At 35.8% G+C, this 26,093-nt stretch overlaps 1 protein-coding gene across 1 annotated transcript in view; it reads right to left on the bottom strand.

The window, feature by feature from the left end:
• Positions 1-2,986: 2,986 nt before the first annotated feature.
• Positions 2,987-26,093, bottom strand: part of CHM (CHM Rab escort protein) — a 144,669-nt gene continuing 121,562 nt past the window's right edge. Inside the window, exons 13-15 of the mRNA XM_030574380.1 lie at positions 15,173-15,271; positions 10,916-11,085; positions 2,987-5,342 (exon numbers count right to left, since the gene is read on the bottom strand). Of these exons, the coding sequence (XP_030430240.1) occupies positions 5,136-5,342; positions 10,916-11,085; positions 15,173-15,271 (476 nt within the window). The 3' untranslated portion in view covers positions 2,987-5,135. The remainder of the gene's footprint in view (positions 5,343-10,915; positions 11,086-15,172; positions 15,272-26,093) is intronic.

The raw sequence follows: 26,093 nt of genomic DNA, 5'->3' as shown, positions 1-26,093 counted from the left end.
GGATCCTGTTGAAAAATAGCAAGTGTTCATAAAATTAAAGACACATACACATAAGGGGGCAGATATAAAGTTGTATGGACATGCATAAAACTAGCATTTTTAACTTTTGAGTGACTGATGATGGAACCTGAATATTCTTTTAATGTATTTTAATGTAATTTCTTAATATTTTTAAATGGAAAAAAGGGAAAAACAAGTTATGTACAACTAACAGCCCTCTCCATTCATACATCAGCATAGTTCAAATCCTGATCCTCCAGCACCACAGCATAGACTGATACTACTTGAGCTACACAATGAACTGCATTAGCTGGCAGCAGCAAAGGGCTATTATCCCAGAGTGGAGATTGACTGTTGGGTTCAGCTACAGGGCTCTGGGGGTGGCCTACACCTGTTAGCTCTCTCCTCCCCCAACCTGGGAGTTGTGTAGCACTAGTCCCATGGTGTGGGGAGAGAACAACTGCTGGGTCAGGGAGGAGGCGGTAAAAGATCAATCAAACCCAGTTTCTACTCATGTGTTACACCCAGAGAGGGTGTAGGCCATGAGGGCCAGATGCTAAGTTGGAGGAGCAGAACCCAGCCCAGCTCCCTTTTGCTTCCCACACGACAGGTTCTCTGATGGCTCCCAGACATTCCCCCTACAATGTCTGCTCTTGCAGGAGCAGTGGTTGTAAGCTCAGCGTTAGAATGCTGGAAATCACGTTATTTTGAAATGACGACATTTGCCTGATGAACACAAACCAGAGATAGTAATTGTTAACAGTTTATATCTCAGCAAAAGCTGAACAAAATTTCATAGTAAAAGGGCACTTGTATATTTTGAGGTTATTCCCCCTGTTGAATATGAAAGGGCTATTGTAAGATAGGGAGATGAGAGTTTCTGAAAGGAAAGATTTATATATAATAGAAAGTGTTAGGCAATCTAAATATAGGAATTGGTACTATCTTCTCCTACAACTACTTCCTTTGCATGTGGGCACAATGTATTGGAGGGCATTCAATAGTTGTTTGACCAGCTCAGACATTCCACTTATTCCTGAGAAAACAGAAAGTCCAGGTAACAGCCCTGATATTCCTCAGAATTAAGTAGAACACTGCAGCATAACAAGTCTGTCTCCCCATGGCTAATGTGAAGGATATAAGAATCTGTCATGGATTCCCCAAAACTATGGAAAAGCTGCAGTATTTAGGAAATTATTTTTTCTTAGTTGTGAGATTCACTTATTTAAAAATTGTCCATTTTGTTAGCCTAGTTCCATAGTTCCACTTGCTTCCACACACACTTCTGAAATGCTAGGCTATTTGAGATATTACATCCTCTTAAAAATAAATGGTGTGTCTTGGCCTTCTATGCCTACTGAAATATGAAATCAGGTAAAAAAAATCCATTTTTAAAAAGACCAAATATTTTGAATAGCTAATTCTAATTTTTTTTTTTAAAAGATCACTGCACTGCTGATCATTTAGAAAAACAAAATGGCCAAAACTTCTGTAGATTCTACTAAACCAATGTTTAGTGCTCCTTTTGCATGCTAGTCAATGGATTACTTATACACTATTCCTAAAGCTTTCCTGACACAAATGACATTGCTCATGTACAAGGATTTTTTGGCAGGATATAAGGCACCATGAAAGTTGAAGCTGTTAAGCAAAATCAGCAATTTTAAGATGCATAGAAAAAAATTGATGTTAGCTACATGGAAAAAAGACAACATTGCTAGAGAAAATCTGTCATTATGCTACAAAAGCATAACAGAAAATTAAAAGTAAACACACAACATTAGAAATTCCTTACAAACGTCTTAATTCCCCACTTCCTACTCCTGGCATTCCTCTGAGAAGGCAGAGTGGTGGCATGTGTCTCAAACTTCAGGACTTCATCCAGGAACTGGTAATTCTTGAACATTTCTGCATCAGCAAGTCTAATACAAAGGGGATTTCTTTTAGGGGTCAATTTTCCCATTGATACAAGAAAGATTTACATATGCAAGTCCATTAGCATTAATGGGAGTTACCCACATAAATCTCCTTGCAATGATAGGAGGAAAGACCCCATAGTCTGCAAAGATCCAAGTTCTAATAATTACCTGTCAAATGGCCCTAAGCATCATCATCACCAGAAAAAGCAGACACAGCTGCTTCTTGGTGGAAAATACTTCCCAGGAAAGGGTAACTGATTGCTGTCAGAGATCAGGCAACACACCACCAGGAAGGAAAAGTGGCATCAAATTGCAGGTTTGAATATTAAGGGTTAATCCAATTAACCAAAGTTAAAAAGAAAGTACTCATTAAAAAATGAATTCAAACATATCAAAGCACTTGTTAGAAAAAAGGTGTGAATATTGTATGAGCTCCAAGGTGCTTGAAGGATAATACAGCTACTTGTTTAAAAATTCAATTAACCTTATCTTTCTTTAACTTGATTTATTAATAATCTCAGAGATAAATTGCTGGTTCTTAAAAAGTCATGTTATCTTTTGAATATGTTCTGTTTGACAAGCCTTAAAAACTACTTCAAATAAGCCTAACCCTCACTTTGTAGGCTTAAATCATTTAATTTGAGAACAAACCACAGTTCAATACATGATTTCCATATAATAGAAGAACATCAACAGTCTCATTTATTCCTATTCCAAGTGAGCTATTGGGTGCTCAACTACCACAGGAAAAAACATTTAAGATTTCATTCACTATATGAAGAAGACATGAAAAGAGTTCTTAGGCAATCAATGTAGTGTAAAATCATAGCTTATGACTTATGCACACCCCTTGTTTTATCTAAAGTGTGTAACATACAAACCTTTTACTTTACATTGACATGAATGCATGAAATATCTTTACTAAGTAAATTTCTTAGGATGCACGTAAACTTTAATCACATCACAAATAGCAATGTGACAAACTGACATTAAACAGTTCAGCAAAACTTTAGAAGCTAGCAGCAAAGTGCTTTTCTTGCACAACTGAAAGAAAATACAGAAAGAAATGCACATGCAAGCAAACCTTTAATTTTCAAACAACAAATGTTATTTTCTTGTAAACATAAAAGATGAAAACTCAAACATGATTCCTGTTACTGAAAGGCAAATAGAAACCAGGTTTTTGTTTGAGTTCCTTTACAGATTTGCAGATGTTAACTATAATTAACCTACATTCACGCTTTTTGATATATACATAGGAATGGTAGCTGAGATTGAAAAGGCAGGCAGGCTACTTGTTACCATCTGTAATTAGTTGCTTAACTGCAAGCATACCAAGGATCACTACTATTTAGCAATCAAAATGGATTTCAACTTCATTTTTTCTGAGGACTTTACGATTACACAGCATGATGCCTATCTAGTAAAAACAAATGTGACAAAATGCAAACATTAACACGTTTAATAAATGCAATCTGGATATTGTATTATGATGCACAACAGAAAATAATGTTCTACATTGTGTTGGCTATGTTGTAAAAAAATAAATAAATCGACCTTTATGGCACAAAGCCATCTTCAAGGCAGGCACATTTACTGAAAAACTGTAGAAAATCCTAGCTGTGTCAATAATTTCAGTCAATACCGGACATCAATTATTTGATGGCATTATTTGTATTGATGCACAGTATTTAAAACAGTACTATAATTTGCTGTATAATGGTATAATCATATCTAAGCTTATGTAGCAGTTTAAATTCTGACCATCATCAAAATTTGTTTACTATATATATGTATAGATATTGGCAAATTATACTGTATATGTTTGACTTCAGGTAAAATGTTTAGTTTTTATGGCAAAACTTCCACCACTCAAATTTCAGTTTTTGGTAATTAAAAGCCCATATGTACTTCTCTTTCTTTCTTTAGCTAGAGTGCAGAATTTCAAAATATTATTTAGAAGAGAGAAGTGAGAGCCTATTTACTATCAATAACCTTTTCAAGATTTTTCTGGTTTTGTAATTCTGAACACAAACCAAGTTTATAAATACATTTACAAATTCTCTTGTATAAATATGCTTTCTGATTTATCATTACAAAATGCATAATTTACAGCTATCTCACTACTTTTAGACTCATTATTTTGGATGAAGACAATTGTAATTAGAACCAGTCCAACATTTTCCCTCCAAAACTATGGCCAAAATTTTCTATTTTAACTATTTAAATTTTACAGACTTTAGTCCTGCAAACCCTTATGTACATGCAAGTTTGGGGCCTTAATCTTGTTTAAACAAAATATTTACAGAGACTCAGAACATGCTGTATTTCTGGTGGTTCTTAATTATGTAAGAAAGTCCAGCAGTAATTTAAAATAATTATATTTTCTTCCTGACTAGACTGCAAAAGTCATGTCACTGGCAAATATAGTTAAATTCTTGACATCAATCAAAAAAGGAATGTATTAAATCTTTTTAATGTTTTAAGTACTAATATACTTGGTTTCAACTGAGACCAATGTATGTATTGTATACAGTTTATTTCTGCTTAATATGACTAATGAACCTATGACACTAATTTCAAAAACTAGTATAGAATATTTTTCATAAGCAAAGTAAATGTGATATTAGCTATTCTAAAAGCAGCCTACAGATGAAGGACTTGTATCAGCAAATATAAAAGTTTATCAGCTTGAACACTCTAGAACTGTCAATAGTGTTTAATGTTCCCTCCTTATATACAATTTAAAGGAGGGAAAGATTTTGGGGCAGATTGTCAGCTGGTGTAAATTGAAGTCAATACAGCTATTACAATTTATATCAGCAGATGATTTGTCCCATTGTCAATGATATTTAACTAACTCACAAGTTTTGTTGTTATTGATAATCTTGAAGTGTGTCTCTGTTTGTAAGGTGGAGGAATCATTACTAAAAAACAAAAAAAAGTCTTCAAGGAAATTAAAATCAGATTTGAAAATGAAATGTTTTATTTTCTGATTCTGGATCCAGCTCTGATAACCTCCCTGTGACAGGTTGAGTATTACTCAATTATAAGCAGTCCCACTGAAATCAAATGAGGCTCCTTAAAAAGTAAGATATTATTCAGCCTAAGTAAGGAGATCACATATAATAAATACAACTGTTTGTACTAACCCCCCAACTAAGTCAAACTCTTCCACTGAGATGACAGCAATACTGGGTTCAATCTCAGTACGTTCTATTCTTCATGATGTTCTTCTGAAACTTTACAGCTATCTCCATCACTGCTTTCCTTGGGCGAAGGCTCTGTTTTTGTATTGGATGAACTACTGAATCCAGGATCTTCTGGCTGAGTCCCATCTCCATCATAGATAATATCTTCTGGATTTGGTGGTGGTGGACAGAAATCCTCCTTAGGAAACATTTCTTGAAAAAATGTCTCAGCCTATTCAAGGAAAACACAAAAAGTTAATTTTAGGTTGACCTTTACTAAAACCAGATCAAAATCCGAAAGAAAACCAATGGTGTGAAAAGATAGGTTCTCTGGTTTTTAGAACTTCTCAGCAATTGTTGGCGCATTCTACAGTATACTGCAAATGTAGCTTTCATTTACAAAATGTATGAATCTTTTTCCACTGAGAACACACACCTGGTTCCAGTCCAACAACAGAGGCAGCAAAAGGTATGAACTTTAGAGGCCCATTGGAGCCATTAAAATGTTAACATTTAACATAGATCATCTATCCCCCCAAATACCTCCTTTTTTAAACTAAAAACAGCAAGAAAATCATAGCTGTATTGCTTGTATGTAGTATTTACTACTGATGTTCTTCTCATTAAATACATAGCTCAATATTAATTACTATTACTGTAAAATGTACTATTTTTGTTGGCAAATGTATATGCAGTTTTGCATGATTTTTATATTTTACAAAAACAGTTATAAATGCTTATATATCTATAAAGTTTGTGTTTGCATGCATGTGTACCCAAACACACAGACCACTTCTCTGAAAAAGGTGTCTATATACATAATACATTATATTTTAATAAGAATAAAGTTGCTATCAGAAGTAACACAATGATTTCATTATTAAACAATTTATTCCAGACACTGTTAAGGTTCAGTAATTAAGTACTTAAAAGTGACAGTATTAAGCTGTCGACTGTCACAGTGATTTATGTTAAAAAATGCTTACTGTAGGAAGAATCAGGACACATGCTATAATAATGCATGGATTACAATAGTAAATACACTACATTTTGGGTAAGCATGGAACGGCAAAGGAACAGTAATGCCCGCAAATCATAAATTCAATATCTCGGGGACCAGGGGCAAAATCCCAGCTAGCCATAGCTATGCAAAAGGTGTCATTACTTATCTTATTATTCTGTTTCCATTGCTTTTCCCAAATAAAGTATTAAGCAGATTGCTTAATTTGTGAAAAGCAATCTCCTTTTATAGGCCATTTAATGATTTTGATTTACAAGGAGAGCTAAGGAGTCTTACAGTTTGGGGTTTATTATTTAGATAACACCAAATGATATACACTGTACAGACAAACTGAAGACAAGTTCCCTGTCCCTAAGAGCTTACACTCTAAGGCAAGTGGATCTGGCACTTGCACACAGCCCCACAGAATTCAATGGGGCTCTACAAGAGCACAGAGGTTCACCTGAATGCATCTCTTTGCAGGATCAGGGTCTAAATAAAGTCTGGAATGAGATGAGATTTGTACTCTCCACTCCCATTGCCACCTCCACCTGTCAAAATTAGTGGTACTCAAAGGAGCTGGATTTTCAGCTTGGAAATGGAGATTGAATGGGTCTATTTATTCACAGAACAGATACAGTATGGATAGCAGCAACAGAAGATTCCCCCACTCTCTCCTTTCAATATACCTCATCCTGATGTGCACGTATCACTTCAAGAGATTAGAGGATAAACTTAGTTTTTCTGCCCATCCAATCTCTGGCATTTGCACTGGCCAACAATGAGGTCAATCAGTACCAATTGCAGAGGTGGGTTTTGTGGTGGGGGTGCCTGTCCTCTCAGGAATTGTTCTGAGATTAACAAATCCACATTAACCAAAGAGCCTTCGAATGATGAACTTCACTCACCTCTGACCAGCAATGGATTTGAACTGAGATTTCAAGGATGAAGGATTCCATTACTAAGCTTGTACCTAAGTGACACAGACTCATTTCCGTATCATTGTAAAATTCTGGTTTCCCTAATTTCCATTTTTTCTCCTCTTTCAAAACTGTTTTCAGTTACAAATCAGGAATATAGCATGTCTAATACACGAATTCTATTTTACAATACAAACCATGCCTTTTCAATTTGAAAATCAGCCAAATGGATTTTTTGATTGGGGAAAAGAAAAAAAAAAAAGCCCAAACTCTGTATATCAAGTCTCAAAGGAAAATTTTAAAGATAAGGTAAGAAAACATTTTAAAAAATCCCCAGCATTTCTATTTTAACCCACAGCAAAATTTTATCAATGGTTACTCTGGTGACATTGCTATGATGAAGAAAATGTAATGGTATCTTATATTTAAAGAAAAACACCAGCTAAAACAGACCAACATTTGCAGTGCATGTGCCTTTGATAGTCAGTATCAAATTAGCCAGCAAATACCCACTCCAAAACTTGGTCAGATAATTATGAGATTGAACATGGACAGCATTTCTCAGTATGCTATGTAGGACAGCATGACTTTGATTGTAATTGAACAATTTAATAGTACAGAGTGCTTTCAGGTCTACCAATTTAAAGTTAACCGTATTCAGTTGAAATCATGCAGAATAACCAATAATAATTTAACAGCCTCTTCATAACACTTTGGTATTCACAGTAAGTAACTGATATAGTAAATAGTTTCTTTGATATTAAGTTGTTATGGGTAATAGCATTCCAATCTGTAAATTTCTAAGCTAAGCAACATACACTACTGTGTAGAGAAACTACAGAGTTATTGTAGTTTAACAACAATTACACTATTTAAAAAAATTAAAATGACAATGTACTGCATGGTGTTTTTCTATGTTCTGGACATCTACCTTTAATAGCTTGCACAGAAGCTATTTAATAGCTTGCACAGAAGCTATTTAATAGCTTGCACAGAAGCTAAATAACCCCTTTCTATTTAATAACATGTATATAGAATCCTGTTGAAATAACAGGATGAAATACAAGATGACCAATAAATTTCATAAATCTCAATACTTCCAAATACCACCAGATAATGGGGAAAAGGCATGCAGTGCCACAAATGTTGACAGGGTCTTTAGTGTATACTATTAACTTGAGATGAATAACATCTTATACATGTTAAATACGGTGCAGGTACATTATACTAAATATGAAACCTTGGATTCAACCACCACACTGACCTACTACACTATAACTCATCTATAAACAGCTTATGCTGTTGAACAAATAAATTTGGGAGCCAAATTCTGCCCTTGGTTTAAACTTAGAGCTCCTGTTGACTTTAGAGGGAGTTCCAAGTAGCACTAATTCCTCTCTTTAGCCTTATCCCAGACGAAATTAAAATATCACATCAGATTAAAACACAATATGATATACTAGAAAATTAACCAATTAAAATTGAAGTTAAATAGCCTGTTTATTGGATTTTTTGGCAGTAAAATCTGCAAAGAAACTGTGGTACTGTCAGTCATATAGAACATACTACCAGTTATACAAAAATCAGACCACATGATTCACAAGAACTGGTAATACTCAAAAAGTAGTGCAAGTGGAACTCATGGAAAGCATCACTAAGAGCAAACATGGAATCAATGACCTATGTTAGAGATAGATCATCCAGACCATCATCTTGCTAATTAGCATATCCCCCTACAGTAAATTTTCTAGTACTTTTGTCCTATGCAATTTAAATGTATCCTAAGTGAGGGAACTTCCGCCACATTCCTCATTTTCAGGAAGTTTGCCTTATGTTCAGCCTATATTTTCCCAGTCTTAGTTTATCCCATTACTATTTCTAGTAACATCCCTGTGTTTCATACTAAAATATTCCTCTCTCCCCCTGCTGTTTAAATCCTTTATGTATTTGTGAACTATGTACCACGGAAAGCTAGTCATTGCTTAGGTAAACTAGATATATTATTTCCATATGTCACCCTCCCAGCTCTTGATCATTTCTTTGGCTCTTCCTCTGAGCTCAATCCAGTTTACAAATAGCTTTTCAGTGGTCACTTGCCCAGAAGAGAACACACACTTCTAGTTGCAGTCATTTCAGAGTTATATAGAGGAGCTACAGCAACTTGAATTTTTAAATTTAAAGAACAGAAGTAGTTTCCAGTTACAATAATATCACTCATATTGAAATGGAGTTGAGGGAAAAACAACGATGGCCCTAGAAAAGGTGGTGGATAATAGGTTGTGGACAGAAGGGTGTGGACATGATATACCACAGCTCATCATTAGGTAAAAAGTGTACTGTAAATATGCCCCACATTAACTTTTAAATGTAATTTAAGCAGCTTTTAATTTTCACTCAGTTTAAAATGGTAAAACAGTTTAAAATTCTCTTTTAAACAAGTCATTTACATTGTAATAGTGCTACCCTAATGTTTTGCACTATTTCTCTCTGTATAATCCATTATCCTCATAGTTTATCCTTTTGGCAAGCAAATTATTGCCTTGTAAAATGAAGTGAAGAATACTATTAGCCCTTAATTATACTGTTCTGACACTACAGTTCAGGCTGCGTCAGCCATTCCATTATAAAACCGTATGGTTGGCCCTAAAAAAATTGCAGCTGGATAAAAGTTTTCCATTCATATTCTCTGGCCAGAGTCACTTAAAAAAACAACTTTTAAAAAATACTAGAGTCATTTAACATTATGTAACTGTAAAAATCGTTCATGCGTGCTAGCACTGAAAGCACTCATATCATGGTGATAAGTGCAGTATATAGGTCTAAACTACCAACCTATCTTACTAGGGTGGACTCTTGAAGGGAACAGCAAAGAACAGACACCTTTGAAGGGTTTTTTTTGGGTGTAGCAGGGCCTGGACACCAAGAAGATCCATTCTTCCTCTGCCGCACAGTAGTAGGGAAAGCAGGCAAAGAGGAGCTAGGTAATATAGCAGTACTTGAGGGGCATCCTACCTGCAGCCTGGATGATTGGGCTGCCATTTATTCCCCCCATAGTTAAGGTTATTTCCACATCTCTCTGCTGCTCTGATAGGCAAATGTAGATTTGCCTAGTAACTTTTTTTTTTAATCTTCTCCAAAGCAATGGGAGGCCATGTCTTCAGCTGAGCATCGGTGTCTTAAATCTTTTCATAAAGCAAACAGAAGTTACATGACTACATCCATTGTACTTTGAAAATTTACTCTGCAGTGTGAACTCTACTTTTAATTTTTTCTGGATTTTCTTGGTTAGTGATGCTTTCTTGTCTACAAAGACATCAGAATTCACCTTATTCTCTTTATCCCCGGTGCCAAAAAATTGCCTGTTCTCTGATTATTTCCTATGTGATTAAATCTATCCTGTATTCTTTGGTCTTCCCATCTTTCACCTGTAATATAGCCAAAAATCTTGATACAAGGATCATCCTTTTCAGCTATGTCTGCTTTCTTGATTCTCTAGCTTCCCTTCCCCACCCCCATTACGTTTAAACTTTCCCTCTATTGTCAAATGACACTATAGCTCTGCCCATGTCTAAATTATGCCCCTATCTTCTGTTATAACCCAGTGTTCCACCACAGTGTCTTCTAATGATCCCTTTCTTTTTCTCCCACTCCCACTTTCATGCCTTCAAGTATTGCACCTTATTAGCTGGCTTCTCTATGAACTCCAAATTTTCAACTACTCTTCTAAAAAATTTCTCAACAGTCACCAGTTCTATGAAATACATTACAGCTATATTGTCAATGCACTCTATTTGTTCTGTTTTATAATGTGCTGAGTATAAAACAGTATCACTTGAGGCCTTTAAACCGAAAGCTTGCGAAGTTGAAAAATATGAGTTCCCTTACCTGTTTGACAGCATAGTCATTTCCTAATGCACAATCTGGCCCAGAACAGACATAGACGTTTGAGGGTAAACAGTCATATGAATTCCTGTCAATTCCTGAAGAATCTCTCATGTTGAAGTATACTGCCCATAGGACTCTGGGCTTTCCCAGTCCTCCTCCATTTTCGGACTCTAAATGGCAAGAAATGTTTTCAGTGGCCAGCATGCAAATATAATAAGAAACTTGTATAACTCAGTATAATAAAACAGTCAATTCAGTTATTAGCATGAAATTACTATAATAGAATATAAATATATATATATATATATATTTTAAAAGACACTAAAGCATATCAATAGTGCTTTTAATACATTCTTCTTCTTATAAGGTTTCAAGAAAGGAATTTCCTAATTAACATTTTAAATCTTGCTGGATTATTACAATTTTTAACTTTTGAATAAAGTTTTTTGTTAAAGTAAAAAAATTCAAGTTAATTTGAATCCAACATGCCTTATACTGCTCCTGACTGACCCCAGAAGAGTCTTCTTACAGTATGTGCTAAACTGACAACCTCATTCTGGAGTTGCTGATTTTGAAGTTCAATACAGTTCCCAACCCTTTTCACTAACTGGTGTTACCCTCCGTGCTCCCTTTTTAATTTCAAGAGCAAATCACATTAAATGTTTATCCATTACTTGTTTAGAAAAGGGCTTCTCTGCGGAAAAAAAAAGTGTAGTTATGGACTGTACACTTGCCTATGCCTAAAAAACAAAAGCCAAATTTTACATGGATATGACATTGTACAGCACAAGACAGGTGTAAGTGGTAAAATAGTCTATCTATCCATCCCCTTATTTCATCTTACCTTATACCCACCTCTTAGTTGCTTTTTCTGTTTCACTTCCCTTTTCCATCCCTTTAGTATGTATGACAGTTACACTTGTTTTGTACATCAACCAAATGCCAAATAAATGCAAATTACATTGCTTTTCCATTTAGACCTATTGTTTTGACCAACTGATAAAGACATATCACTGTTGAGTTTCATCCAGAGATTTACGTAGGAAATATACATGCTTGTAGAAGATCTGAATTTGGCTCCCAAGTACATTTTCACCTTACCCCATTTGTTTCCCCTGACCACAAAAATGAGAGCATGGAATTTGTTCCTGAATACAGGTCCTCTGTATGACACGTCAACCTGCTGCTATCAAGCAACAGGGCCCATCTCAAATGTTGCTTCACAATATACATTCTATTTTGTCATTTCCCACTTAACAATGACTTAGCAGTTATACAGCACTTTTCACAGGATAACAGAGTGTTTGACAAACCATAAAGAGTGAGATTTTTAAAAGGGACCTATGGAAATAAGGTGCCTAACCCCCAATGCAAAAGGGAGTTCTTATGAAAGAACTGGCAACAAATACAGAAAATAAACAACAATAACCATGGATAATGGAGAACAACAAAAATAATAAATTACTCCAATTCAGATAGCTTAGTCATTCTATTTTGTCTTTTGTTGTGTCGTTGTTAAATGGAAATCAAAGGTAAATTTATCCATTTATCTCTGTTTATTAAAGAGAGCACATTATTCTTAATGCATGAGAAACCAAAAATTTCTAATTCTTCCTTATTTACTATCTGTATCTTTTTCCTGTTACTCAGGAAAACCAGTAACACCTCTTAGAAGATGATAGTGAAGCAGAATGTATAATACTGATACTGAGATTTTTAGATGCTATTTTGTTTGGAAAATTCATTCTGTCCATTTTTGGTATTCTACATCCTCTATAAGAAATGCTGCCAGCATTATTATCCTGCATAAAACTTATTCCTTGTAAAATAATCTATTAAATTTATTCTTTTTCGAAGAACCAACTGTCCTGCCAGATAATGCTGACATTCAGAAAAACATAAGCGACATAGTACTGTAAACAAAACAGCAAGAACATAAGGATAAATCTATATCATTCCATCAGCATCTATTTTTTATGACTATCAAAGAATTTATTTAAAAAATAGGTGTTAACGCTACTGAATAATTTGAAAACAAATTAAATCCATCAGCCTGTGAAAGCATGAACTTTAATACAGAACAAGATGCACTTTAATATATTAAAAAGTTGATACTGCTCATAAAAGTTACTTCTTCCTCATTTAGGCAGGAAAATAAATGGAGTCCTCCTCTCCAGGTGACTTTCCCTCTTTGACCTGCCATGGCCCAGTGCTCACTTTATCTAGTGATTCATTTTCAATAACTCCAACAGTATTTGTTCTGACATTTTAATTAAAATACGACCACTACCTCATCCTGATGATAAAAAGGCCTGTGTGTCAGTGAAAACTAGCTTTTCAGTGCCTCAGTGCACCTGAGGACCCCTTCTCATCAGAGTCCTTATAGAAGAATTTCATTCAGGTTCTAAATAATACATCACTTCAAAACTGGATCACTTTAAACATTAAGATTAATGTAAAAAAAAACGACACTGAACTGCAAGCTAATCATTTATTTACCATTTGATACTAAGAGGCATACAACACTGCTACAGATTATACATTTAAGCTTAGGTCTCTAGTATACAACTTTGTGGGCTTTAACTTAATAAGCACACTAGTAATAAAATATCTGAATGAAAGAAATAAAACACACAGGTAACTCCCTACTTTACAAACTTGTATTTACAACCCTCTCCTTTTTGTCCAAAATCTGTCTTCCAAAGTCCAATAGGTAGATAATTGCATTTTTCTCAAATTTTACAAAAACTTGATTTTTCAATTTTGTAAAAAATGAGATTTGCCTGTACTATAAACTGAAAAGAAAGAAAAAAATATGTTTTGAAGATATATGTAAATCAGACCTTCTGATGAAGGCAATAGCAGCTTTTCCTCTTTTTATTATAAAAAAGAAACAGTTTATCAATGAGCCTTGAAGCTACAAAAGAGAATTAAGAAAAGGGGAAAAGAGAAGAAACAGGAAAAGAGTGAAAAGTTAAATATCAACTATTCACAAAACATGGTAAATAGGCTGTGAATCCTTACCTACACAGTGAACATTTTGTAAGTTAGTAGGTCATCAGCAATGATTATTAAAATGATCTACACTAGTTAGTTTATGTGTTTGGTTGCAAAGTAATACTCCAATTGACAAAAAAAGTTCCAGTGTTTTGCTATGAGAAGGCACTTCACTATAGTTGAGTACGAGTACTCCAATGATAAATAAAAGCTTTAATTGGTTCACAACGCGGCAACCACCAACAGTACCTTACCCTGCTGCTCCACCTTCTACACTGCCTCCACATAAAATACAAGGTTGCATTCAAAATTCTGGTATTGATTTTTGAGGACCTTTGATGAACTGGCTTAAGATACCTCAGAGACCAATCGTCTCTCTGCAACAGCTACATTCCCCAGGCACTATGAAGCTGTGCATGTCAAGGGCAAAGCTCATGAAAACATCTGCCAGGGTTTTCTCAGAAATAGGGTCAAAGCTTTGGGACTCATTACTAGGAATAAGAGAGACTAGAAATCTCATTATCTTCAGGATGAAGTGTACAATTCACTTCAACTTAGAATTTATACAACTGCAGTTACAAACAGCAAACGAGGAGAAGTGGAGGAAAAAGTTGAAGACAAGAAGCAATGTAAGAGAAAGGAAAAGAACATCACAGAAAAGCACACAGCCCTGACTGTGCTGGGGAATCAGACTGGAAAAGTAAATCATCATCCTATTGGGATTTTATCTTGGGAGTGTCAATACTAAAATGATGGCCAGCAGTATAAGGAAGGATAAGAAAAAGATGGGATACAAGTAATGCATTGGAAATTGCATTCATGTTTCAGCAATAGTGTCTAAATCCTTTTCAACAAACCTTTCCCGTGCAAGGAAACATTTGTTAGAAATGAAAACACCAGAAAGTACTTTCAGGATTCCTATGGTTTCTTCAATGCTGGACATTTAAAGCCAAAGTCTTGCTCTGCTCATTCAGAACTATTGCACCTAAACAATGTCTGAAGCTCTACCCATGACCATTAGATCATAGTCAAGGAAAAAGAGGTAAGTGACCTTTTATCTAATTATGTTCTCTCACTCTTTTTAAAAATATATTGAATCCTTTACTTTAGAACATGGATACCCAAACAGCCGACCAAGCGGAGATTACTCTGTTTTCATCTTAATGGTGGATTCAGATGTTCAGTAGAAGAAACGTTAAAATTCAAAAGGTAAACATATGTAAAATTTTTCCATTAATGCTTTTCATCTATTTTTCTTACCTCTCTCTGTTTCAGCATTTAGGGAGAACAGCTTCCGTACAACAGGCTCTAAATCTTCTTTAGCAGTTTTAGTTGATGAGCAGGTAAAATGAACCAAGTCTGTTGGAGGGGGAAAACACAGATTGATTACACTGCTCTATAGCCAAAATGCTTCTGAAATAAATGTAGTCTAACTTTACTAATTCTGGGTCACTGAGAAAAAAAATGATGCTTAAAATTGTTGATTGGCTCTAGTTTTCAAGATATGCTATTGGGTCAGTATATACGACCCTTGACTTGGGGATGGCGGAGGATAAGTGAGTTATAAAGGGAAGGGATCTCAATTTAAACCAGAAATGACTAAAATACATCTTTGACTGGATCTATGAATAAATCTATGACTGGGTTTGGACAGTACTTGCTTTTTAGGCAAAACAATGAATGATGCAATCTGAAGCTGGTATTGTGTCATACATGATATGAATTGAATCATGTTATTCCTAGAAGTCATGGATGATGCAATCATAACGAAGCTTACATCACTCTGCTGAACAAATTGCCCTATATCAGCTCTAGAAATCATACAGTGTGGCGCTCTCTTATTTGTCAGTGTTTGATTTTGCAAAGGGACACATTTCTGTTTAGCCAAAGTGAGCACAGATGCCTCGTACTTGTGTGAACAGTGCAGATAACTTCTGCTATGTTTGTGGTGAAGTGACTTTTGCATCACAAAAGCGCAGTCTAACCACTATGGTTAAGAAAGCCTATCACCTTTATTTTGGCTGCAAAATTGGAGATCAGGACAAGAGGTGGGCCCCACACATATGCTGCAACACTTGTGCAACAAAACTTCGCCAGTGGTTGAAAAGGAAAAGGAAATCTATGCCTTTTGCAGTGCCAATGATTTGGAGAGAGCCAACAGATCATACCAGCAATTGTTACTTCTGCATGGTGCCTCCAGTTGGGAAAGGTGTGTCAAAGAAGAAAAAGTGGACTGTGCATTATCCAAACATTCCATCAGCTATACGCCCAGTACCCCACGGAGAAGGACTGCCGGTTCCTGATGAACCAGAATCATTCTCACTTGAGTCAGACGAGGAAGAGGATGAAACTTCTGGTCCTGAACCATCAATGTCACAGGACCCACATTTTCTCCCATCCTCCTCCTCTGAACCACACCTCATAACCCAAGGTGAACTGAATGACCTTGTCAGGGATTTGGAACTACCCAAGAGTAAGGCAGAGCTGTTGGGTTCCAGACTACAGCAGTGGAATCTCCTGGCAGGCTAGCTATCAGGGCAAATGGAGCCCATCAATGCTTGCAGACTATTGCTGGAGAGTGACAAAAGATGCTGCATTTAATGAAGACAAGAGACAAGCCAAGAAGCGCCGAGTAGACACTGAATAGGACTAACTATGTACATAATAGTTTTTTGCCTTTTGTTTCATAATACATTTTATTTATATAACCCTTTTGCTGAGTTTTTAAAGTGTTACATAAACAGGACAGGTGAAATAATATCATGTAAAGCAACCATAAACACATGAAAAGACCTAGGTTTACAATTTATGATTAAAACTCTACTATACATATATATATATATACACACACAATAAAATGTAAAATGTAAAAACTTAAATATCTTAGAAACAGTAGCCAATCAGTTGTTTTAATTGTCGTATATGAATTCAGCACATCAAAATAGATAATAAATATCACATTTTATCTCTGAAGCAGACGACTTCTCAAAAATTATAGATCAGTGTTATGATTGTTACCACCCCTTACATATAAATATTAATTACAACTTAAAAAAAAACAAAAACAAAACACCAGCGCCATGAAATGTCTTCTCTAAACAGATGTCACTTCTCTCAACTAAGAGAAGAGCTGCATATTTGGAGCAGAGAAGTTCAGTTTATGAAGAGTAATGATAAATTTCTGAGAAAGATCCTCAAACATAAAGTGAAACTTTTTGGGGTAGACTCTCTTTTTATAAGCACTACTGGAACCAATAACTCCGCTATCCACGTCTGACCTTTACAGTGCAAAAATTTAGCGTTCTCCAATTCTTATAGAGCAAGTCAATTAAACATTTGACATCTGCTTTTTAAACTTAAATTATACATAATATAAAAAACCACCTTAAAAGCAGATCCACAACAGTACATTTCCTTTTTTAGATCTTTATGAAGATTTTCAATCTCTTTGTTCAGACACATCGGTATTTGTACCCTAGAGCTTTTAACTTCCAATTTCCTTCCTTTCGTAAACCTAACAAAACAGCCTGCAAAGTGCCTGCAAAATCTCAAAAGGAGTTCAGAGAGTGAATGTTTTTTCAAGCAATTTAATCCAAAGTCTAAGGTGAAGTTTCCATTCAACACTGTACTTAAAAATATCGGATCATTTTCTTAACAAAGCAATACTGAGATAGCAGTTCACTATGAAGGTATATGTGTAGCTCAGTCACATGTTGAACAAAGAGGTGTGACTACAATCATTAGCACAGCATTGCCTGTAAAAGGTTTAACTTGCCTCTTGAGTAACAGTCTTACTAGCATGAATGGAAGTTGCAGACAAACAACTATTTCAATATAGTTCTGATATAATAGTTGAATATCCAGAGTTTTGTCTGTAGCAACCTGCAGGGACTTTGGAGGGAGGAGCACAGGCTGCAGGAAGAAAGAGCTTGGAAGAGGCACCAGACAAAATCAGTCTGAATAGAAAGCTAGAACTCTACCAGAAATTGCAGCGTCTCTGTAAAACTATCCTCCTTAAAAAAAAGACCACTTTAGTTTTATAATCTTGGAGTCCTTTCAAATTATTACCTAGCACATGAAACTGTGCATTCCAAAAGAAGCCAATATTAATTTTAGGGCCAAATTCCCCTCTCATATTATGTGACATATCTGTGCACTGTAATCTGTCCCATTTACATTAACAGATCGCATGTTCATGTAAGTTTTCTGTGTATATTGGGAGAGCAGAATATCATTTGAGATCCATGGGGTCGATACAGAGAAGAGATTTTACACTTAGAGAAAAAGGCTTCCAATATCAGGATATGACCACATTTAAAAAAAAACAGCAACAAGAAAAAGTGATGCATATACTTGGCACAATGTCAGCTATGGTCTCTCTCCAGACAGCTTGTAAAAGTGGAGGACGGATCAGAACATGCCTCTGAAGCTTACTGAAACTTACAGTAAAAATATCCATGTCAGAGTTTTCAACTTTTAGAGTCACTGATGTCAACAAAACTATATTCACAACCCAATAATTTTGAACCAGATTTTCAGAAGAGCTCAGAGACCCCAATAGGTTCTATTTAGGTATCTAAATAAGGTCCTGTCTAAACTATTGCACCAGGTTATATCTGAAAATACTTGTTAGCCAACATTTTAAACAAGACCTATTTCCTTTTGTCAATGGCTTCAGTGACTGCTTTGTCCCTATGCTTCCCAAAGAGATTACCAGCAGAATATCTGGGAAGGATGTCATCAGATGTTAGTCTGCAAGTCCAAATTCCACAGATGGAGCTGCAGTTCCTCTAGGATTGAACAGCAAATCTTAGTCAGGTGAGAGATCACTCCTGAAAGATGCCGTTAGGGAAATTCTATTTTAAAGTAGATTTTATGTTGGTTTTTGTTTGATTTTGTACTCCTAATGTCCCCCCCACACTGAGAACAGCCACACAAAAGTCGTTGCAGACAATACTCTCAGAGCTGAGGTGACTATCCGAGTTTTGTCTCAGTGATGATTCTATTCTCTTGTCCGTGAGTTCACCACCCTTTTTGTTTTTTTAAAAACACAAGAGCATGTGAAATGAGATCTCCATCTTCTTTGATTCCAGCTCAATAGCAACAATAGGGCTGAATAAAGTCTGTCTTGTACCAGCTTCATTCATCTTTAAACCTTTTTGACCTATGTCATTCTTTACTGTGTCTATCCAACACATCCCTGGTATTCCTCTGTTTTTAGTTCCTTGCATAGTGGCATGTGTTGCTATGTATAGTATCCTTTCCAGGTCCAGTCTTGAAATGTCTCCAAACCATCACAGAGGACTTTCTTTAATTTTCTAGGACAGTGTTAATTCTTGTCCTAGACTTTTTCTTATCTCTTCAATTTTTATTTTCTGCAGTCTTGAAACTCTCAGTATTCCACTGAGCCAGTTCATTTCTGCAATCAAAATCTATCTTCTTAACTCCAGCATTCCAACCTGAAAAACAGTACTATCCTGAAAGTTGTCTCATCTATGTTGACTTTTGTTTTTATGGAATGTCTTTTAGCCTTCCAGATCTTGCAGACTTCTCTGAATGCAATAGCAATAAGTCTGAATCTTTTTATGTCATCTTCACAATCGTCATTCTTCGATAACAGTCCTCCAATACACAATTTTTTCCACTTGTTTTAATTCTTTGTCAGTTTGATTTTACCTCTCTTCCAGTTGCCATATTTTTTGTCTTCTATATGCAGCTCTTCAATCACTTTTTCTGCTTTCCCAGTCTGTACTGTCAGTTATTCTCTGTAAATCCTCCTTATTCAATGGCGTGATGTCAAAATCATCTGTGAATCTAAGGTTGTGCACTATCCTACCACATAACATGAGTCTTCTTGTTTCATCTCAGTGCCAGAGCCATTACTGCTTCTAGCACCAAGCTGAACAAATCTGGTGACAGCATGCAGCCCTATCTCACTCCTTTGGTCATTCTGAATCATTCCATCAGCTTTCTGTCTACTCTCGTACTTAGCGATTTGCTATAGATTTTTTCTTATCAGCTTTGTCAATTTTTCGGGGACACCATACAGTCTCATAACTTGCCATAACCTTTGTGTCAAATGCTATCAAAAGCCTGTTTGAAAATTTATAAGTCAATTCAAGTTTAATTCTGAGGTTTGAGAAGGAGCGTCACAAGGGAAACAACAAGGACAGAGGCTGACGGCATGTATCCTGCACACTTCGTAAGTGATTTTGGGTTATGGAGAGGACTTACAGATCAGAGAGATGCCTCCTTATATGGCACAGGTGGAATTTAGATTATAAGTAATTCTGGGCAACTCAAATTTTGACAAATTTGAGGTGCCACATATCAGGGTACAATCCAGACAAGTGAGGTGCTTCACAATGTTTTGCTCTTGTAGCTCCAGCCAGGCCCACTCACAGACAACATAACAGCATGCAGATCACATCCTGAGTGTCTGTGCATAGCTGCAGCCCTGGTCTAGCAGCTCTGACCCCAGCCGGCTGTCAGCAGCACACTAGTCACACATTGGCTTCCATCAGCTTTGGTAACCACTTGCAGGATGACTCCCATGTACTCCCAGTCCTGAATTTTCCCCAAAACATGTGTTCTGCACCATCCTGCCCTCTCCTTGACAGCCCAGATATTAAAGGTCCATTGCTCATATAAAGGGTCAATAATCAACTATTTGCTATTTGAACTGGAGTTACCAAAACAGTTCAGTTTAAACACAAACACTTGATTAGTTTAAATTAAAAATAGTTTATTAAAATCTATCTCTAAGTATTTAAAGTGACTAGAAGCATAAGGTAATAAAGGCAGGAATGGTTACAAGAAAAACAAAGATAAAACAATTCCTAGTAGCTAAATCTTCACAAGTTAGGCTTGGTTCAAGGTAAAATCTTGATCACAGATTCCCAGCAACATGGCTGACCAACTTGGGAGGGATAGCTTAGTGGTTTGAGCATTGGCCTGCTAAACCCAGGGTAGTGAGCTCAATCCTTGAGGGGGCCATTTAGTGAACTGGGGTAAAAATCTGTCTGGAGATTGGTCCTGCTTTGAGCAGGGGGTTGGACTAGATGACCTCCTGAGGTCCCTTCCAACCCTTATATTCTCTGATTCTCAGGTTAGGATCTCCGCTCAGAGTCAAAGGGCTGGTTCCTAAACAATAAAGGCAGCAACATGGGGTCCAGGTGGTGAAGGACACTCCAAGTTCTTTCTTCTTACTCATGTTTGCTGAAATGCAAATGTGCTTTGTCTCCTGTCATCTCTTCTCCCTGCTATCTCAAGGACCTGTTTACCTCAATTTACATACAAGTAGTAAACACAAATGCCTTTGTTTAGCATAGACCTGTTTAACAACTTTTGCCTAGTCAGAGCTGAGTGGTTTTGAACACGAGCTATCATCATCACCCCACAGGGGACTTCATAACTTCACATATAATATTGCTACATACATTTCACCATGATAATACTGATCAGTGAGTTATTAGTTTTCAAATGATACCTCACAAGGCATCTTTTGTACAAAGTTTATTACAATAGTATGCAAAGTGTGAATACATGGGTACTTTCAGTCACAGAAGGGAATTCATAGAAGAGCACCAAACTGTTAAGGATGAGAGGAACTGGCTTTTGATTCAAGTTTACAAGAACTAATACATACATATATTTGATTAAATATCAAATAATACTGGACTGTGAAAATTTATTTGCCCATTTTTTAATATGTGAATAAAATATCACAAGTTGCCATCAATCATCATGATAAAATGGTGTGTGGGGACAAACAGATTTTGCTTACGGTCTGGTAAATATTCATGACAATTTTCAAGGCTGTACTATGGGGATAGCATGATTTCAAGCATCTAAAAAAGAGACTGTACAAACTCTGAGAAATACACTGTAGAAAGCTATCTGACATTGACAGTGGAAGAATTTGATTGTTAGAGATTTTTTCCCCTGTGGAAAGTATATATTTATGGTCCTGTACAATTAATCAAAACAGAAAATGCTACATATTGTATGGGCGAGTCAATCTTGCTACTGAACACAAAACTATACACTTCCTGCATGTGATCAAATTTGCAACCTTACTGTATGAATATAAGTTTAGTATTTAATTTTCTTGGTTGTTGGATATTTGTCTTTTAAGAAAAAAGGGATGGAATTTTTCACTGATCTCCCATGGGGCAGCTATGTGGTCTCTTTCTCTGCTTCCCAGGGTCTTCTTTTTGGATGGGGCCAGGCACTGTACTATATTGTCCCTATTGGACTCCATAGATCGCTGTTCAGAATTAAAAATCTTGAAGCAAGCATTAGCTCCTGCTGGACTCCTCCACTGGAAAGCAGTTACAGGGGAACTCATGGATCATACAGTTCTCAAGAAGCAGTGCTGCTATGACTGGAAGCCTTTTAGTGGTACAAGATATTTGCAGCAATGGATGGAGAGGATATGCACTCTGTTCACTATCTCCAATTCTTCCTATCCAAGTGGATATTTACCTCGAACTCTCAACTACACAGTATTTTCTGGCCCTTTTGCCCTCCCAGTTCCACCAGAGGACAGGACAATCTGTCTCAAGGGAGGGCAGGGAGTAGGTAGAAAAGAAAATGCTAGTTGCAGCACTGTGGAGATGCACATCTGTGCTGTGAGCATCTCCACAGATTTTCAACTCAAACTGAATAGGTTTTCAACTTACCATTCTCATGCCACTTTACATTACATATAATTTTGATCAAGCCAACAGTACGAAAGGCAATTACTTAAAATTGAATAAAAATGTTACTGCACATACACAAACCTTATTTTAAGAAAACTGTATACAGCTTTGTAATTTTTTTTTCTCTTTTTAAAGAAAAACATGGCATCTTTTTTAAAAAAAAAAGAAAAAAACCCTGCATTTCAGCATAGCATTAAAGTTAAGTTATTTCATTTATAAGTGCATCAAAAACATTTTCAGTGAACTCCTAGCCCATCGAAGTCAATGAGAGTTTTGAAAAAAAGTAAATCTTTTCTTGGGTAACAAAGACCAAAAAATCCAACATTTTCTTGAATATAAAAAATTAATTTATCCTTTGGCTCAACCAAGAATGGAATCTTTCAGCCCAAAAAGAGAGTATATCACAAAGATAAGTAAATTAAAATATGTGGTGATAATGAAAGTCATCTTGCAACTTTAATTAAAATGTTTTACTATCTCAAATGTTGTAATACAATTTATTTTTCTTAAAAAAACAGCTATAAATCACTGATGTTCACATCATTTACTTTCTATAAAATCATTTTTATTACCTTTGAGGTTATGGTTATGAGTCACGAAGTCTCATCAGTATATATTTTGATTATGTTTGATTTACTCAGGTATAACTGCATTAGTTACAGTGGTTGCCAACATTTGTCTTCAAGTAATTCTTCTAGCAGGAAGAACGATGAGTTTAGTTCATGATTTCATCATTACAGTCTCAATTTTTAGGGCAAGTGAAGGAGTTTGGTTCCACTCAGCTGGCAATACCGATTATGTGCTGTCATTTATGCACTATGATCAAAGACTAGATGCATTTGTATACTTATCTTAAGTAATTGTTTGAGGGAGAAATCAGTCAGCTTAAAACTCATTTACAGATAATGATGTAAAAATAAAATAAGAGATTTATGAAATGTGCTCTGCTACTAGAATTTAGCTCTGCCCAAATGCCACCATGTTATTTCAACATTCTGATAAAAAAAAATTAACAGTTCATCACTAATTGAGCATAAGAACAAAAAGCGGAGTTGACGGGGAGCCGTGGCCATCGATCCAGTGCCATGAGGACAGGTAAGTCAAAATAAGATATGTTGACTTCAGCTACACTATTCTCATGGCTGAAGTTGCGTATATTACATCGACACGCCCCTCCCCTCCCCTCCATGTAGACCAGGCCTAAGTAAAGTATCGAAGTGTGCAATTTAAATCCATCAAAACAAGTACATTCTGAGGAAAGGTTACAAAAATTCTGTGTGAAGTGGAAGTAATGTGGAGGGCGGGATGGAGGAAATTGTTTAAGATTCCATCATGCTCTTGTGCTAGATTTTAACCTCAATTTAGACTATTGCCTGCTTGTCAGTTTATAACCATTCTGAACATCAAATGCTTTCTAGGTTTGACTTCCTGTTGTGTTTCATAATATATTGAAGAAACCAAGGCAACAAATCTGTCATTTAAATGAATGAGCATTAGCCACACAAACGACCTAAAGTACTCTGTTGTATAAATACATCATAAAATGATTATTAAAATGAATTTTATTTATTCTATACTGTAAACAGTTTTAAGGGACTAGGCGGCTCAATGGATAAGCTCACCTCCTTTCCCTTCTGAAGACCTGAATTCAGATGTAGGCTACAGTGCATGAGTCAGTTATTATTCAGTATCATTCTACTTATCTCCTTGAAGTGTCTCAAACTGGTAAACCCTTATAGCAGAATTTAGAAAAGACCAACGGATTACTGTGAGATTCAATAGGAACAATTTGTTCAACTTTTTCAGACCACATCAAATGTTAACAGTTCAGACATAAACCCTTATAAATAGGAAACTTAATAGAAACACTGGAAGGCCTCTTCTAGTCATCTCATTCACACACACATATATAAAAAAACTAAAGGATGATGCAGAAATATTTAATATTGCCATACAATTCTGATAAAATCTCATTTCTCTTGTAATGTTATTATGATGGAAAAATCCCATTTTCTAATATTGGAGCTATATTCTATAGCTACAAAAAGAAAAACTTAATATGTGCTGGATACAATATTTTGCCTTAGCAATTTGTCTTTTCAAGAACAAACTCCAAAAAGAGGCGTCAGATGAGATTCAGATGGTTAGTGCTTTATTTATTGACAGTAGGAAGTTTGTTATGTTGGATTAATTGTATATATGAAAATAATTCAAATAGAATTACATTAATTGCACAGTATACACAGGAACAAAGGGAAAAGATGGAGATCAATGGGACCATACATTTAAAAAAACAACAAAACAAAGATTGTTTCCAAAATATTCTGTGAAAAAAATCCCTCCTCCTAAGTATATTTGCTACCTATGTTGAAAGGCTGTGCTTATGAAATGAAATATTTCTAATCCTGTGTAGAGTACAACATATTGCAATACAGGATTGGATTTATGGTGTTAGGCTTAAAGGTAATCTAAAAAGGAAAAGAAGTTACAATTGTGCCATTCCTTGCATCTTTATGATGCATGAAGAAGCACTGAAATTCATGTCTGATCTTCCTATTTTGCTGGAGGATTGCTTAGATGAGTCAGAAGAGGCTACTGGAAGCTATTTCAGATTTAAAATCAAGGGTCCAGGATGTTTAATTCTTAAAAATTTTCTCCCAAGATTTTTAGTTAAGTAGTCACAGAACTCACCCCCACTGCTCTCCCTCGAAAAAACAAAAAGAATTAAAAAAAATTAACTTCTCTCAATAACTCATGTTTCACTTTTTTTTGATAACAGTGATATTATAATCCTGCTAATTCTTCAGGTCTTCCAGGATAAACAAAACCTGAATTTCCAATGTAAAAAATAAAACAGAAGAAAAAAAGCCCATTGGGGAAAAAACCCACCATTGCAGGCCATCCCTTGTACATGGGAACCAATGCATGGCATAAGCCCACTTCCACATCCACCTTTTGCAAGATTTTTCATAAATAATCCACACAACCTAGCTAATCTAATCTTGGTTCTCTCATGAGAAAAGATCTTCAGGTTTAATGGTGATATCGTAATGCACACACATCTCTGGAGACTAAGTCTAACTATTTATTATTGAGTTTTAGCAACAGCATGCAAGTCTAAATGGCAAACAAAGAGATCCACTATTCTACTAAAGATGAACTATAAAAACAATACAAGTTTAACTGCCCCCTTTACAATGCAAAGATGCCCCCAAAATTTTTCCTCATCTTATTTGTTAACTCAGAAATATCAGCTTCTGACTTTCTCATTTGACAGAGGACTTCGGCAATAATTTAGCACCTGGAAAGTGACATCACAGCTTCAGGCTGAAATTGAACTGCAGTTCTCCCAACTCCATTTGGGAGCACCGTAAGTCACAAAGCTAATTAGCCCCTTTCACTCAATCGGTGACAGAAGCTGTACCCTCAACAGATTACTAAGTGCTGGAGTATGCAACTGTACTTACATTTCAACA

Source organism: Gopherus evgoodei, chromosome 9 (genome assembly GCF_007399415.2).
Source record: "Gopherus evgoodei ecotype Sinaloan lineage chromosome 9, rGopEvg1_v1.p, whole genome shotgun sequence".
NCBI classification, from domain to species: Eukaryota; Metazoa; Chordata; order Testudines; family Testudinidae; genus Gopherus; species Gopherus evgoodei.
The sequence above is the reverse complement of the archived record's forward strand: the minus strand, read 5'-3'. Positions and strand labels throughout refer to the sequence as shown.